Source organism: Micromys minutus, assembly GCF_963924665.1.
Source record: "Micromys minutus genome assembly, chromosome: 2".
Taxonomy (NCBI): domain Eukaryota; kingdom Metazoa; phylum Chordata; class Mammalia; order Rodentia; family Muridae; genus Micromys; species Micromys minutus.
The window spans coordinates 52,921,882-52,938,062 of record NC_137971.1 but is presented as its reverse complement, the minus strand read 5'-3'; the positions used below and the strand labels follow the sequence as shown (position 1 = coordinate 52,938,062).

The window sequence follows — 16,181 nt, the reverse complement described above, 5'->3', positions numbered from 1 at the left end:
CCTGGCCCTAAGCTTTTCATGGTCACTATGCTTCAAGATCCAGATCAAAAGCCTGTGTCTTCTGGCTTCAAGATTTGGATCACAGGTGTGCCTTCCATTTCTGGATTGTAGTTTGGGCCAAATATAGTCAAGTTGACAACTGGGAATAGACATCACAGGTAGGTTTTAAAATGAAGTTACCCTTGGATATGCTTTACCCAATGAGGGCAGAAAAAGAAGACACAGAACCCAAGAATCAGGGTATCTATCCCTGGGATAACTGGTAGGGGAATTCTCTTACAGAGGAGTCTACACAGGAGCAAGGTATGAAGGAAGTGTCCCAAGAAAAGAACAGAGACTGCATGGGAGAATTTTCAATGATATATTTGAAAACTACGCAAGTGCCAATTCCATGAAAACATCTAAAAGTTCAAAAATGGTTATTTATAGTTAATTCTCAGCTTTATTAAGACTTTCACAAGCCAATATAAACAGCAATGTAAACAGTAAAGACTCATTACCTAAAGCATGGAGAGCAGGGAAAGCATCTCAGGAGCACCAAAGACTCATCTGTTACAACAGGGAGTCAACAGATGGATGGCTGAAGCAAGAGTATGGGGCTGGAGAGGGGGTCCTTACTCTCACCAAGGACCCGGGTGTGGCTGCCAGCATCCATACTTGGTAGCTCACACCCACCCGTAACTCCAGCTCCTGGGGATCTAACGCCCTTGGGCACTGTACTCACTGGCGTACCTCCAACACACGCATAATTTTAAAAGAATATTTCTATATATATATATATATATATATATATATATTTTTTTTTTTTTTAAAATAGTTAATGAGAATGGCTGTTGTACAGGAGTGGTCCCGTGGAAAGGGAAGAGGGCATTTTATTTTAAAGTCTATTCCCAATCACTACATAGGTGTGTTTCCCATCCTTAAGGGTCACACTTTCTTAGAGCTCTCACTCCTGTGAGTACTGGACACTCTGCACTGTTTATGCTTCATGTTCTTTTATGTGCATAAGGTGATGTCATACATCTGTTACTAGGCAGGCACAGAACGACATGTGTTCATGGTAGGGCCTGGGCATGTCTCACCCCTTGTATAATCATGAACAGCTATGGGGAGAGCACACATCAGATAATTTTGTTCTGATTTCACAGCTTGACCTGAGGGAAAGGGACTGGAATGTCATGACCCAACACACAGCCTTCCCGATAGCACAGCCCCACTCACAGAGCACCAGTAACAGGGCTCAACACTTTGGGCAGAACTTCCCTGTTTAGTGCTGCAGGTTTCTGACTCACAGCAACACTCCCACCTCCACTTAGACCTCCCACTCAGTCCAGCTGTGCCTCCGCTGGCTGATGCACAAGAGCCCTTTGCTATGCTTGCTCAGGTAGTGCTGTCTTGAGGGGGATGGGCAATGTGAGAAGGAGGATGGGCTATTTCTTTGGTCTAAGCCCACTGTCTCTTAGCCTGACCCCTGAAATACCCTTTGAAAGGGTCAAGGTGGGCAGTATCACCCTGGTCCCCGAGTGGGCACAGAGGCTGTTACTGGGCAGTGGTGATCAGCTTGGAGACACTGGTTTTGTGGACAAAAGCCGTGCAGTTAAGTATCACCTTCTTGGACCAATTCTTTTTTCCCTCCTGAGGAACTGCCATGCTCTAATGGTGCTAGAACTCACAACGGTTTAGAATGAGTCCAGACAAACTTCTTATACTGGAGAGGTGGAAGCTTGCAAGTCTGAGCTGGGTGCCACACACCAGGCTGAACCTGAGGAGACTGGAGAAAATGTTGCTCTCTGTGGAGCAGGGCTCCTGACTTTCAAGTGAGTCATAAGTCTGAGGAGGGCCAGGGGTCCTGGCACATGAGATCTGAACACATCTTCCTTACTCAGCTTCATTCCATGCCCCTGCTGTCTCCTTTTCAGTGACCTCAGGCATATTCTGGCCACTGCACAGTAAACATTCCACCCTCAGGACCATCTCGGGCTCCTGAACCTAAGTGCGTTCTGACAGGCACTTGTCGGCTCTCCCCCTTAGGTCACTTCCCAGGTCCCAGAAACACCTCTCCAAGTGCCACCAGCCCCAGCTCTGCTCTCTGGCTTGGCATTCCATTTCAGAACACTATCTCTGGATATGGGACATGGGCATCCATGTCAGAAGCAGCTGCTGTGTGAATCTAGCTCCTCCCATTGATCCCTTCTACTTCAGTACCACCTCCTCTGGCAATCTCTGTGGCTACTCTAAGACCTGGAGACTAAGCCCTGTGACTCCTGGGCTTTGGGGTAGAAAGTGGAGTCCCTCTTCAGCTGAGGAAGCCAAGCACATGTGCCTGTAAACTAAGCTGGCAGTGTCCATGTTCCTGAAACCTCAAAGGGCAACAGAGGGATCAGTACCAGCCAACATCTGGAGCCCTTTATCAACTGTGGCCTTGATGTGAAATAGATGAGTGAAAGGAAGGAAGGAAGGAAGGAAGGAAGGAAGGAAGGATGGATGGACTGGGGCTATGCTCACCTTGATCTCCTCAGATCACCTCCTAACACCTGGGAAGATGTCTTTCAAGAGCTGAGGAGAGTGGTAGGCAGCAGGAACTGAGGGACAGTCATTGGGTGGGTTCTGAGGGAGGAGGAGCTGATTCTGAACACTCCATGTCTTGTTGCTCAGCCCACTGGCTGAGGCGGGGAGCAAGGGACTGTCAGAGAGGAACAGATGTCTCACTACACTGCTGTTGGGGGAAGTAGTCTGGTGACACTGAAAGTTACTGGATGTGACTGGCTCCATTTTGTGGAGGCTTGAATGCTGGTCCAGGGCTCAGGCAGCTGCCAGACCCTCACTCACAGGCATGTTGATGTGGGCACTCAGCAGGGGCGCACTCTGGCCTTCCCGGAGCACTAGAACCTAGGGAGGAGAAGATATGGCAGACGGGGCACACAACTTGACCTCTCTCTTTACTAACAGCAAATCTGTCTGTGATGGCTCAAGTGATAGGCTCCCAGTATATCTGTCAAAGGGATGGGAAGGCTGGGAGGTCTCTGCTGTGCTAACATACTCCATCACAGCCCAGGGCCCCAACAGTGTTGTCCACCTCATCCTACTGGCTTCCCCGGGGTCCCACTTGCCTCTCTGAAATAGCAACCTACCTTGATCATGTCTGAAATGCCCTTGCTACTGAGACTCTCCACAAAGGTCTCCAGTGGGTAACTGAGTCCTGGTACCAGCAAGGGAACCTGTTTGGGGAACATAAATAGATTAGCTCTCAAAGCCCATGTACCTAGACAGCATCTAGCAGATTACAAAACATGGCTGCACCTCAGGATGCTTTAGCCTAGGCAAGTATGACTAACTAGATCCAGGGATCAAGGTGTTGGGAGGGTAAGTGCACACCTGGGGCCCCATGTCTGTGGCTAAACCTAGACCCTTTGACGTCTACTAAAACGGACTCCTCCATGTTCGAGAGTTTTGATTATTGCTTCTCCCAACTTGAGAACACCTTAGCCCTGGGGGAACTGGGTCCTTTGCTTCTGTTGTAATTGGAGCAGAGAGTGGCGCCTCTTCTTCAGCAGGGACAGTGAGGCATCATCAGTTCTGGCGCCCCCTACCCTCTCCAATCAGGGGCGCAGAGGAAAAACTCATACAGCTATTTCCTAGTTCCTTCTGTGTGGCTTCCTGGCATCTCTTTGGCTAGAAGAAAGGCAGTGGAGGCAAGGGCTGAGTCTGGGCTCTGGCTTGTATTGGTTTACTGGCCACTCCCTTATTCTTACTGCAATCTAGAAGGGGCACTTCATCAGTCCCAGCTCTGACTATTAGAGTCCACATCAGCATGGAGATCTAGTACCTTAAAGAAGGCCCGTGGCAAGGCATAGAGTGCCTCGTTGTACAGGAAGCAGACCTGCAGCCCCAGTACTGGCCGAGCTGTGGAGGTATTCTGCAGGTGAAGTGTGAGCTTAAAGGTGGGACCCAAGCCTTGAACCTGTAGAGAGAGTAAGGTAGAGAGGCCCTTAGACCCAGTGGCCTTGAACCTGAATACCACCATCTTGTGTGCTGCTTCTCCATCCAGGGCCTCAAGATCCCCTTCTTCAGTTCCACCTATCTGCTTCTTAAAGGGTGCAGAAGCAGAGAGATGGCAAAGGCACAGATCAGGGACATGTTCAGGACTGCAGCTGTGCTCATCGCTGAGCCCAGCATGGGAACAATTGCCTTCCTTTCCCATCCTGGTGACTCGATTTTAAAGGCCACCTCCTCTCATTCTAAGTGGCTCAGATCTCTAAGTTTGAGGCCAGCCTGGTCTACAGAGCAGACCTTCCCTGTACCAGGCAGTCCTAATTCTGTAGGCTGTCCACACCAACAGACATCACTCTCTGCCTTCATCTGTGGCCTGAAGAATCCCTCCAGGTTCCTAGGATGTACAATGTCCCACTGTAACTTATACCCCACTCCAGCCTAGGAGTTTGTTTGAAGTACAGCATGGAACAAAAGAGCATGTCCTCCTCTGTAGCAGCCATAGAAGAGGAGAGTATAGGAGGCTGAGCAGCCCTCTCACGAGGACAAGGACCTCAGACTCTAGATCTGTAGGGAAGTGAGATGGAGCACGGGGCTCAGTGGTTTGGCAGTGGCTCTGGTGCTTACCTGTGCAGCAGGGAGGATGTCATTGACCCCTATCCCTAATGTCCCTACACCTGGACACTTACCACAGCATGCAGCTTGAGTGGCTCCCGAGCTGTGGTTGACATGGGGCTGAGGCTGGACTCCAGGGCCTGAACATAGGCTCTGGCAGCTCGCAGGCGCAGCAGGTAGAGGTCAGTCTGGAAGGTTCGGTGCATGGCTGCAGAGAGACATGAAGGCTGAAGCAGTTCAGGGTGAGAGTACTCTAGCTTAGATTATATGAGAAAAAATAGAAACGAAAGGCATTATGGGATAGGCAGGGCAAGACCTGCAGATCCTGGAAAAATTGGAATAGGGAGAAACATGCTGGATCTAACCTCTGGGCTAAGGGCCCCGGTTCTCACCAGCACCCCCTCTGCCATGAGGATTAGTTTGTAACCCAATGACAGTAGACCCCAACCTTCCCCACTGGCTAAGATCTCATTTATGCCCAAGGCACCCCATGGGATTCTCAGTGTTCTTCCTAAATCTCACCTGTGCCGGCTTCTCGCTCCCGCAGGGTCTGATCCACATACAGCCTGGTCTTTCGGGGCACATTAAGTTTTGTTGTCTGTGCTAGTGGTGGGCCCACCTCACCTGTCCCTTCCACAAACACTGCTGTGCGCTTCAGGATCTTGATGATCAAGCCGCCACCTGAGAAGTGGGCAAGCAAAAATAACCCATTCCCTGTCCTACCACATGCCCATTCTTCCCAAAACAACTGCACTTTTGTCCAAACAAGCCTGTCTTGACCTCCCTTTGTGTTGGAACATGACCTTGAACTCCTGATCCACCTGCCTTTCCAAGTCTGCTATTACAGTTGTGTGACAGAACACTTGGCTGCAGCAGTCTTTTATCACTCACTCAGTCTTTCATTCCTTCACTCAGCAGCTGTTAATGAAGAACTGTGATGTTCCTGGCACTTGGGTGGATGTGAAGGCACAGGCTGGAGAGGCACAGCCTGACCAGGTTTAGCTCCCAGGCAAGAAATCCAACTACTATGATCTGCTCCAATCTTACACAGGGTGTGTCCACAGGCCTAGGGTCCCACCTGTCTATATCCAAGACCCTCCTTCCCCACAGAATCTCGTCCTCCTCACTCAAGCCCCACTGTCCTTCCCAGATCTGAGTCCTCACCTCTAGTAGTCATGACGAGGGTGTTGTCTTCTCGCCCATATCGACCAAAGCACAGGCTGCTTACTGCATCCTACACGGGGAAACCAGACTTCAGCTGGAAAAATACCTTGAGAAGGAAAGCAAGGGGGCTGGAGGGGAGCCCAGATGAGAGTTAAAATAGGTAAGGTGTGAGGAGACATTGTAGCAATGTTGCCTTGGGGATATTCTTGGATTATCCATATCCCTTCTAATCTCCTGGCTGTGCAGAAGTTCTACACTAAACACCCTTCCCCTCCCCTGGGGTGGCCTTCTAGTGAGTCTCCCAGGCTACTGAACCTGCCTGCACTGGGTCTTGGCTACCTTTGCTGCCCTTCAAGACCACAAACCTCCAACGGCTTTTCCTTTTTTTAGCAAGATTTTTCAGGTCTTCCACATCAGATTCCAGTCCATCCTACCCAGTTTCTCCTCAGTTCTCCCAACCCCATACTTTCTCAGTACCTCAGATTTTATACAGTGGCCATCAGACTCCAGTAGGGAGTTACATTCTATGAGGTGAGATGGTTTGGAGAGTAAGAAGCTGAGTTCAGTCCCCAGAACCCTGGAGGAAGGAACCCGTTCTTAATACTTGTCCTCTCATCCCCACAGGCGTGCTGTGGCACATGCACATGCACAAAACATATTATAAATGCCCTTTAAAAATATACTATAAATAAAAAAGTCCTGGAACTGGAGAGATGGATCAGGAGTTAAAGGCACTGGCTGCTTGAGCAGAGGACCCTGGTTCAAATCTCATATCTGCATGGTAGCCCCAGATCCAGGGGATCCTATGTCCTTTTCTAACCTCCATGGAAATTATACACACGTGGTGCACAGACATGCATGCAAAGTTATGTAGATCTCTGTGACTTGAGGCCAACCTGGTCCATATAGTGAATTCCAGGCCAGCTAGAGCTACACAGTGAGATCATATCTGTAAAAACAAAGAACTTCTATGCCCCTCAGCCTTTGTTCATGCTACTCCTGGTCTAGAATGTTTCTGCCATTCATCCTCTTGGCAAACTGATTTGGCTCCAGTCACTCCGCCCCTCTGCTTCCTAGTGTTGTGCTCTGCTCCCTCTGCTGTGTTCATTAGTCTCTGGCCAGCTGTCACCACGTGTCAATTCTCTGGAATCAAAGGCACACTCATTTGTATGCTCTTTTCCCTGTCATGTGGCAACGGAACACATGAGGGTTTCAACCAGTGTTTCTAAGGCCCATCCTTACAGGGCCAGGAGAGGCAGTAAAGAAGCAGGGCTGGACGGGAGGAACACCCACTGCGGCCCCACCTGAGCTAAGGAGCTATGTCCGTTAACACGGCTGGAGGCAGGAGACTCATTTTTATGCAGGGGTGTTGCCACCAGTAAGTTGGCCATGACCCAGTAAATAAACCCACCCCATACACATGTAAACAGCCCTAAATAAACTCAATGGATTATATTAATGAGGCAGACCTGTTGGGGGAAAGGGTATCACAGGGAGTTGGGGGGCAGATAAGAAGGGAATGTGGGTGAATGGGATCAACTACATTCAAGTATGAAACTACCAAAGATTAAATAGCAAAACTACAAAAGAAAAACAAAATAGGGCTGGGGTATGGAAGAGCCAGCAGCAGGGCTGGAGGCAAGCTCACAGGGGCACGGATGACATTAAGCAGTGCCTTGTCTCGGTAAATTCGGACTTCCCCGTTGGCCAGAGCAGCCATGACAGCTTGCAGGCCTCGGGATCGCTGCTCCAAGAGGTTCATGGTCAGGATGGCTGCAGGCATCTGCACTGTCCACAGCTTCTTACCCTGACAAGAAACAGCCAGTGTCTGCAGGGAGCTCAGGGCTCCATATGGAAATAAGGGGTGGTTAGAGCGGCAAGTAATGGACAGCTTTGGGCTCAGGGCAGACAGTGTGGAGGGGAGAAGCTTGACAGAGACCACACCTTGTGGGTGAAGCCATGCAGACTCTCTTGGGTACTGCCCACCACCAGGATCTTGTGTACCCGGACCAGCCCCACAGGCTGGGCACTCAACTCGATACAGTACTTGGGGTGTTTGGAGTCTCTGTGGATTAAAAACACGATCCCTCTGCTCAGAGAAGTCTATGTATAACTCCCTGGCTGACCCATCCCTTCTCAGCCCCTCAGATTTACCCAAGAGCACCCCTGGTCCTGAGCAGATGATGAGACCATATGCATCTCACTGACTTCTGGGCTCTGGGAATTCTTCCTTCCTAGCCTTCCAAATGTTGGGACCATAGGTGCCCACCCCCTTCAAGACACCAACCCAGATGTTTCTTTTCCCACTGAGTCTCTACTTCTCATCAAACTTACATTTTTACTGTATGTCTTCCCCATAAAGGCAGGAACCATATTTACAGCATTCCACTTAGCAGTGAGTCTCCAACCCCCTGTACAGTGCTGAATGCATAGTATGTCCAGTTAAAAGACTGTCTGGAGGGTTGGAGAGCTGGCTCAGAGGTTCAATTCCCAGCATCCATATCATTGCTCACAGTTACTTGAAAATCTCGTCCCAGGAGGTTGATGACCTTTTCTAGCCTCTGGCTATCACATGCATGTGGCATACAGACATGCACATGGGCAAAATAAACATAATATAATTCAGCTGGGCAGTGGTGGCACACACCTTTAATCCCATCACTCAGGAGGCAGAGGCATGCTGATCTCTGTGAGTTCGAGGCTACAGAGGTCTACAGAGCAAGTTCCAGGATAGCCAGGGCTACACAGAGAAAACCTGTCTTGAAAAAACAAATGAACAAACAAACAAAACTGTCTGGAATATCAAACTAATATAATAAATACATAAATTATATCTGCTTCCTCCACCCTCTGACTGTTTGGCTCTCGACTGCTGCCCTCAGGCTAGGCTCCTCTTCCCTTCTATCCTCTAAAGTTCAGCCTCCTTTACAAAATTCTCCTCTTTTCAATCCTAAATTCCAGCCTAAACCACCTGTTCATCTTGCAAGCCTCTAAAACCACCAGGTGTCTGAGGCCACATCTGTAGCTACCTTCTCAGGATATAGATGTTTCCATTTCGGCAGGCAGCAGTCAATCGGAATTCCACATCAAACTGGCCGGAAACCTCCAGGAAGACAGGGACACTGGGCAGGCTCATCTGCAGAGACAATGACTCAAACCTACTGACCATGGTTGGAAGAAACTTACTTCTTAGCTAAAATCCTGATCTCCTTGTTCACTTCCTACTGGTCACAGCTTAAATTCCTTTGCAGCTTTAAGTCTACACCATTTGGCCAAACCCTGTCACCTCCAGCAAAGCATGAGTTATGTAAATAGACACACAGAGGTGTGTGAACAAGGATGACCACTGACGCAGCATTAATAGTTAAGACATTTAAGTGGACACCAAGTGGCCAGGTAAATACATGTTTGTATATATTTACATATATAACCACATAGAGAATACAGAGCCTTTAAAAGGGTTGATATGAATCTGAAGTGGTGGTACCCCATACTACCAGCACATGGAAAACAAGCAGAAAGAACACAAGTTCAAGGCTATTCTGGGCTACACTGCAAAAAAAAAAAAAAAAAAAGAGCAAAGAATAACAACAAAAAATAGACATGGATTTGTGAACAAAGGGAGACACTGACGTTATACAGTAATGTGAGAAGAATGAGTTGTTGGATTCTGCACCTGAGCTGTCTAAGGACACGGTACCTCGTGCACTCAGTATCAACGTAGCAAACCCTACACTCGTCGGATAGGAGTTTCGGCTGAGGAGATGCCTAGGTCAGGTTGCACTGACTGTCTTGATTGTTAATTGAAGTCCAAGGCAGATCTTGAATGTGGGTAAAATGAATTCACTGGCTGGGCCCTGAGAAGAAAGCCAGTGCTGGCAGACAGCATGAGTGTTCCTTCCTCTGCTCCCCACTGTGGACATGCTGTGACTGGCTACTTGAACTCCTGTCTCACCTCTTTGAAATGGTAGCTGTAACCCAGAGTTGTCAGTCAGTCAAGCTGTCCTTCCTGAGTTGCTCTTGGTCAGAGTGTTTTACCACAGCAGCACTAATGAACTAGAAATGTACCTCTGTAGAACACAGCAATGTTTGAACCAAGCTAGACAACTATTCCACCCAGGGGAACATTTGGAAGCATCCATGCTGAACCTTTCACACCAGACTTAGGAGTGCTAAGCTTTTGGGACATCTAATCTTTCTTTATGCTTAGCTATACTTTTGAACAGACACTACCCATACTGGGAGAACAAGAGGAACACAGCCTGGACCTTGTATATAGGTAGGGACAGACCTGATACTGACCTTGGCCAGAATGGTGAAGGCCTCAGGGTCCAGAACTAGGAGTTCCTTGTTCTCGGTGCCTAGCACCAGACAGGACACTGCGTCCTCATCTGCCAGGTTCTTCTTCAGGGTGGTCATGGTGGTGATGACTGTCTGCAGAAGACCCCATCATATCCCCAGATAACCCAGAGCCAGAGGAAGGGAGGGAGAGGGCAAAAGAGGAACAAGCATAAGAATTGTGCCTGAATGTCGATGGCAAAGGTGTTCCTGCAACAAACCTAAATGCCTAACAGTAAGTACTGTCTAAGCCACTTATGAGCCATTCACTTAGTCAGAACCAAGACAGCCACACATTTAAGAGCGGATGTGACTCACACCTGTAGTCAAAGAATTGAGGCAGCAGGAGCTGGAGGATTGCTGCATGTTCAAGACCAGCTTGGCCTGAAACTCCAGGACCAGGCTAGCCCAAACTGCTAGGCCAAAAGGCAAGGCCTTGCCTCAAACAAACACTCCAAACAACAAAACAACACGTTTTAAAAGAAGCTCCAATGACATAGGCACCTACAGGCAGCAGACACACATGCAGTACACATGTGTATATGCAGGCAAACATTCATACACATAAAATGTATCTTTTAAAAATGTCTATAATTCAGGAGTGGTAGTACAAACTTTTAATCCCAGTAGTAGGAGACACAGACAGGTGAATCTCTGTAAATGCAAGGCTAGCCTGGTCCACACAAGAAGCTCCAGGACAGCTGGGACTACATTGTGAGACCTTGTCTCAAAAACAAAACAAAATAAAGTAATATATGTGAACATAGAAACATGCTAGAAGCTAAACCCTCAAGCACAGACACTGGTTCTCTCTGAGCTGTGAGACCAGAGCTTTTCTGGAACTTCTAGAGTAGACACCTGTTCATTCTGTAACTATAACAGGACATTAATAAGGAAGGCTTCGGGGCTGGAGAGATGGCTCAGTGGTTAAGGGCACTGACTGCTCTTCCAGAGGGCCTGAGTTCAAATCCCAGCAACCACATGGTGGCTCATAACCATCTGTAATGGGTGTAATGGGATCGATGCCCTCTTCTAGTATACATGAAGAGAGTGACAGTGTACTCACATACATATCTCTTTCTCCATGAGAACTGGCAGAAGCAAAATGTTTTCCTTTGAACGACTGCACTGTATACCGTACACATCAATACAAGTGCAGAGGGTGCGGAGGGGTGGTGTACACGGTGAAGCACCAAGGGTGCTGGTGCAGGCCTGCAAACTCAGCACTGGGAGGCAGAGCAAGAGGCTCAGAGCAAAGCCAAACTCAACTAATGAGATGCCGTCACAAAAAAAGCAACGAGCCAAAACAAACAAATGGAAACAGCCATAACCAACTAAATAATTAATGAACTACTAAAATTAAGAGTTCTCAGAGGCTATCTTAGGCTCAAAATATGGTCTTCTCAAAATGTTACTCAAGGAAGGCAGCATAAAATTCACGTTTGTGAAGGAAATGTTCAGAAATGGTAAGAAGTGGGTGTCTCTAGGTAGTGAAATCATCTTTTATCTTTACCCTGGAGAATATAAGTGTGATAATGTTATGTCATAGCTGCTCCATAGCCATCACTTCTGTTAGCTAGAAATGTACGAGGCTTTGAGACCCTGGACATGCAGTGCCCCTGGCTAGGCTCAGTGTTAGAATTAACTCCTGACTACAGGGTCTTTTTTTTTTTAATGGGAGGGTATGGAGCTGGAGATACAGTTTTGTTAAAACTATATCTGATAAAGTGCTTGCCTGGCAAGCAGGAGCTAAGTTTGATCCCCAGAAGCCATGCGAGAAATGCCAGGCATGGTGACACATCTCTGTAAAACCAGCGCTGGGGAGGCAGATGGATCCCTGGGCCTCCTGGTTGGCTAATGTAGCCTAATTGGTGAGCTCTTTGCCAAGAGAAACCTTATCTCAAAGGAGATGGATGGCATTCCTACGGATGACACCTGAGGTCCTCCTCTGCCTCCCACACCCATGTACACACACACACACGCACCTGTCTGCATATGAACACACAGTTTTTAAAATGTAAGCAATAAGAAGAGATAGGGCATTACCTGACGCCTGATAACCCTGGACTTGTGCTGGTTCACAAACGCCTCCATTTCACTCAGCTCCAGCTGTAGAAACCTGCACCCACACAGAACAGGCACTGACATGCCATGGCCTGGCTGCCTCTGGTGACAATCCACAGACATCCCCTCCACCCTGCACCCAAAGGACTCCTACCTGAGTGACTGCACAGACAAAGGCACCTCTGCCTTTTCCCTGCAACGAGAGTGGCCAACATGGCAGCTTACATGAGGGTTCACAGGAGAGCTTCAGGATGAAGGAGTGCAAAGTGGGGAAGTGGGCTCTCACCTAATGTCCTCCAGCATCTCCTTCAGGGTTAAGGGATCAATCCGGTCCTGTGTTAGCATGAGGAGAAGGGAGAGCCTGTGAGCTCTAGCAGCCAGTCCCTAGCCAGCTCACTATGTCTATACTCGGGCTTGAGGGGCAGGTCTTCCTCTTCACCTTCTTCCCAATGGCCTGGCACTCAACCCCAAAGCTGAGATCTTGCTTTGAATCTGTCTCAGGATCATGTCCACACCTGTCATCCTCTTTACTGTTGTCTCATATGTCCTTACTCTCCAGAATCCTCCCCGACTCACTAAGGTGAGCCTTTTCCTTCTTTGGTTCCTCTTTCTCCACAGGTAGGAAGGGATGTAGTTACTGCAGAGAGATCTTATGGCTTCTGTTCTCCAAAGGACATGGCTTAGCATCTTTCTGGAAGCTACTACTCAGGGGCAAGCACAGTATCTTCCTGTTGCTGCGAGAGCTGGGACATGACCTGCCTTCCATTACTGTGAGCCCACTCTCCAGAGAGTCTGGTTCTCCGCCTTCAGTGGCTGCTGTCTCTGAGTTCTTGTTTGCTATGTCACCTACCTCTTTGGCTTGGTTCCAAAGGTCTTGTTCCAAAGGGTTTGGAGGTAACTGGGGCAGGCTGAACTTGAAGTAGGGTCTAAGGTTCTTATAAACATAGACACAAGGTCCTGAAGCAAGTGCTAGGGCAGGTGTCCTGGGCTCGTGCTGGTCCATGAGGAAGGTGGCAGCTGAGGCCGGCAGGGCAGGCAGTGGGCTTTCTGTCAACACTGTGGGTCCTTTGAGCACCTTCAGGCGGGGCTGCTGTCCACCTGGGCCAAGGTCTCCCACCACCAGCTGCAGGGAGAAGAGACCATTCTGCATAAGGGCCATCTCACTTACACTTTTTGTTGGTGTTTACTAATCTATCCTCACATTCACCAAGGTTTTTCCATGAGGCTTAAAAGAGGAATCCCCTTAGGAAAGTTACTTAACTATTCTGAACTCAGGTTTCTCTCTTGCAAATGGGAATGCCTACCTCATGACACCTGGAGGAAAATCAAATAAAATCCTGAATGATAGGGTCTTGCTAGTGCTCAGGGGTGAATGAGGGGTTTATCTGTTCATTATTCATTCCTTTCCTTTTCCTATGGTAATGGGGATTGAGCTTGGGACTTTGAATATGGCTGTAATGTTCTTCTCAGTTATGATGCTAAGATATATTAATTTTATATTTGCATGAAATACTTTTTTATTAAGGAAATTTTCTTATTATAAAGAAATATAGAGAGAAAATTATTACAGACCCTCATAATATTATCAGCCTCTATGATCACCAGCCTCTTGATAACCTATGTCCTCTTGAGAAATGGAAAAATCTCACTTCTCTGAGGTTTCTTTTCCCCTTCACATCCTAACTTACATATATTTACATGGGTGTGAGGACATCCATGGCACAGCACATGTGTGAAGATCAGAGGGCAACTTTAGAGGGTTGGTTTTTTCCTGCTATCCTATTCATCCAAGGGATTGAACTCAGGTCATCAGGTTTAGCAGCAAGCACCTTTACCCAATGAGACTCTAATGCCTATTTCCAATCAAAGTATTTTCCCTTACACCAAAGAATCATGTCACAGTATTAAAACTAAGAGGTTGTATGTATTTAAACTGGAAGTAAGTAAATTACAACAAAATGTCCCTTTTTTAGTGGTGGTGAGTTCCAGAGCATGTTGAGCTTCTTTGTAAACTTAGCACATACACTAAATTGTCAATGATACAGTGAAGATTATTAACATGGTCTCTACTCAAAGATGACACACAGAAACTGGGCACAGTGGCCCATGCATTTAATTCCAGCACTGGAAGGTAGAGGCTGGTGAATCTCGGTGAGTTTGAGGCCAGGCTTGGGCTACATACTGAGTTCCAGAACAGCCAAGGCTACTACATAGAAAAACTTTGACTAAAGAAAGAAAAAGAAGGGCTGGAGAGATGGCTCAGTGGTTAAGAGCACTGACTGCTATTTCAGAGGTCCTGAGTTCAAATCCCAGCAACCACATGGTGGCTCACAACCATCTGTAATGGGATCTGATGCCTTCTTTTGGTGTGTCTGAAGACAGCTACAGTGCATTCATATATGTGAAGAAAATAAATATAAAAAGAAAAATACACACAGCTTTGTGGACCATTTCACATTGTAAGCCCATTATTTTGTATTATAAACTAAAAAGTTAAGCAACGATTAGACATAAAGAATTGGGATCCACAGTGGGTAAAAGTGCTTGTCACCGTGTCTGATGGTATAAGATCAGTCACTGGAACCTACATGATGGGAGAAAACCGACTCTCAAAAGTTGTTACCTGACCTCCACACGTCATGCATTCTTCTACACACTAGATAAATACATAAATGTCTCCAAATTAATTTTGTTTGGGGATGAGGATTGCTTTATTAATTAGCTTTGGTCTTTGTTTTAGATACAGTCTCATTAAGTAGACCTGGCTGGCCTTAAACTTCACAGGTCAGCCTCAGACTTAGAGATCTCCCTGTTTCTGTTGTCCAAGTGCTGCAATTAAAGGCATGCACCACCTCTCCTGGCCCCCAAATTATTGTTTTTAGAGAATATGTCCCCGTACTATAAATCCACAATATCTTGCTTTCTGTTTTATTTCTACAGATCATGTTATAAAATTAATGCTCACTTTCCAAAATTACAAAGAAATTCTAGGGTTAGAGAGATGGCCCAGCAGTTAAGAGCACTTGCTGCCCTTCCAGAAGATCCTGGTTCAATCCTCAACACCCACAAGGCAGCTTTCAACTGTCTGTAAATCCTGTTCTAAGGGATCTGACACCCTTACACAGCACATGTGTAAGCAAAGCACCAATGCACATAAAGATGAACAAATCATTGAAAGAAAGAAAGGAAGGAAGGAAGGAAGAAAGAAAGAAAGAAGTTACAACAAAATGTGCCTTCTTAGTAGTGGTGAGTTCCAAAGTATGTTGAGCCTCTGTAAATCTCACGAGTTTTCCCCACTCAACTTTTTGACTACCTACCTTGTACTCCCCGTCGCCGTGCAAATCTGCCAGTGCTAGAAAACACAAGAGGGTGGTAAATGAGTCTCAGAATTTCAAAGGTTTCTTCATGAAACCGTTACCTGTTCCTCCCATCCTCCTAGGTCTGGAGACTCACCCAAGCAGGAGGAGAAGGTGTGGATGTTGGCCATGGGGTCGTAGTGAGCGTCCAGCCATTTCGAATTGGCTTCGTTGCTGAGAAGAAAATAGTTGGAAAGTGAATCCCAAGGCAAAGAAAAAGAAGCTCTAAGCGAAATGACGCCTGAAAGTGAGAGCACAAACTCCGAAAGGATAATACAGTAAGTCTAGATCTGGGTTTAATTGGCGCCAGGAATGATCCGCCAATCACAAACACTTCTCGGCCATCGGTTTTCTTATCTGATTTCTAAAGGACACTTCCAGAACTTCCACCGCTGCTCGAAAGCAAGAGCCCAGGACCCGCTACCAAGCACCATCTATTCATCTGAGGGAAAGGAGATGGTGAGGACCCGGGAATTAACCTGTCTGGTCGCCCGCTGTCGGAATCCGATGAAGACGCCGCAGCCATCTTCCCTGACGTCGCCTTGGCAACCAGCTCAGCCGTCGTGCAACGCCCAATAGCACCCGGGCACCCGAAAGCACAGGAACAAAGGTTCCGGGATGAAATTGTCCCTGCTGGGACCAATAAGGTAAGTG

At 47.5% G+C, this 16,181-nt stretch overlaps 1 protein-coding gene across 1 annotated transcript; it reads right to left on the bottom strand.

Moving 5' to 3' along the window:
• Positions 1 to 2,280: 2,280 nt before the first annotated feature.
• BBS1 (Bardet-Biedl syndrome 1) lies at positions 2,281 to 16,053 on the bottom strand (the record flags this gene model as incomplete). Its single annotated transcript, XM_080912035.1, has 17 exons — positions 2,281 to 2,889; positions 3,132 to 3,218; positions 3,827 to 3,961; positions 4,680 to 4,813; positions 5,128 to 5,286; positions 5,770 to 5,839; positions 7,418 to 7,576; positions 7,714 to 7,834; positions 8,799 to 8,905; positions 10,072 to 10,203; positions 12,154 to 12,226; positions 12,326 to 12,364; positions 12,458 to 12,504; positions 13,022 to 13,294; positions 15,489 to 15,523; positions 15,625 to 15,701; positions 16,007 to 16,053. 17 exons carry the CDS (start codon positions 16,051 to 16,053, stop codon positions 2,803 to 2,805), a joined length of 1,782 nt encoding a protein of 593 aa, XP_080768161.1. The 3' UTR covers positions 2,281 to 2,802.
• Positions 16,054 to 16,181: the final 128 nt, after the last annotated feature.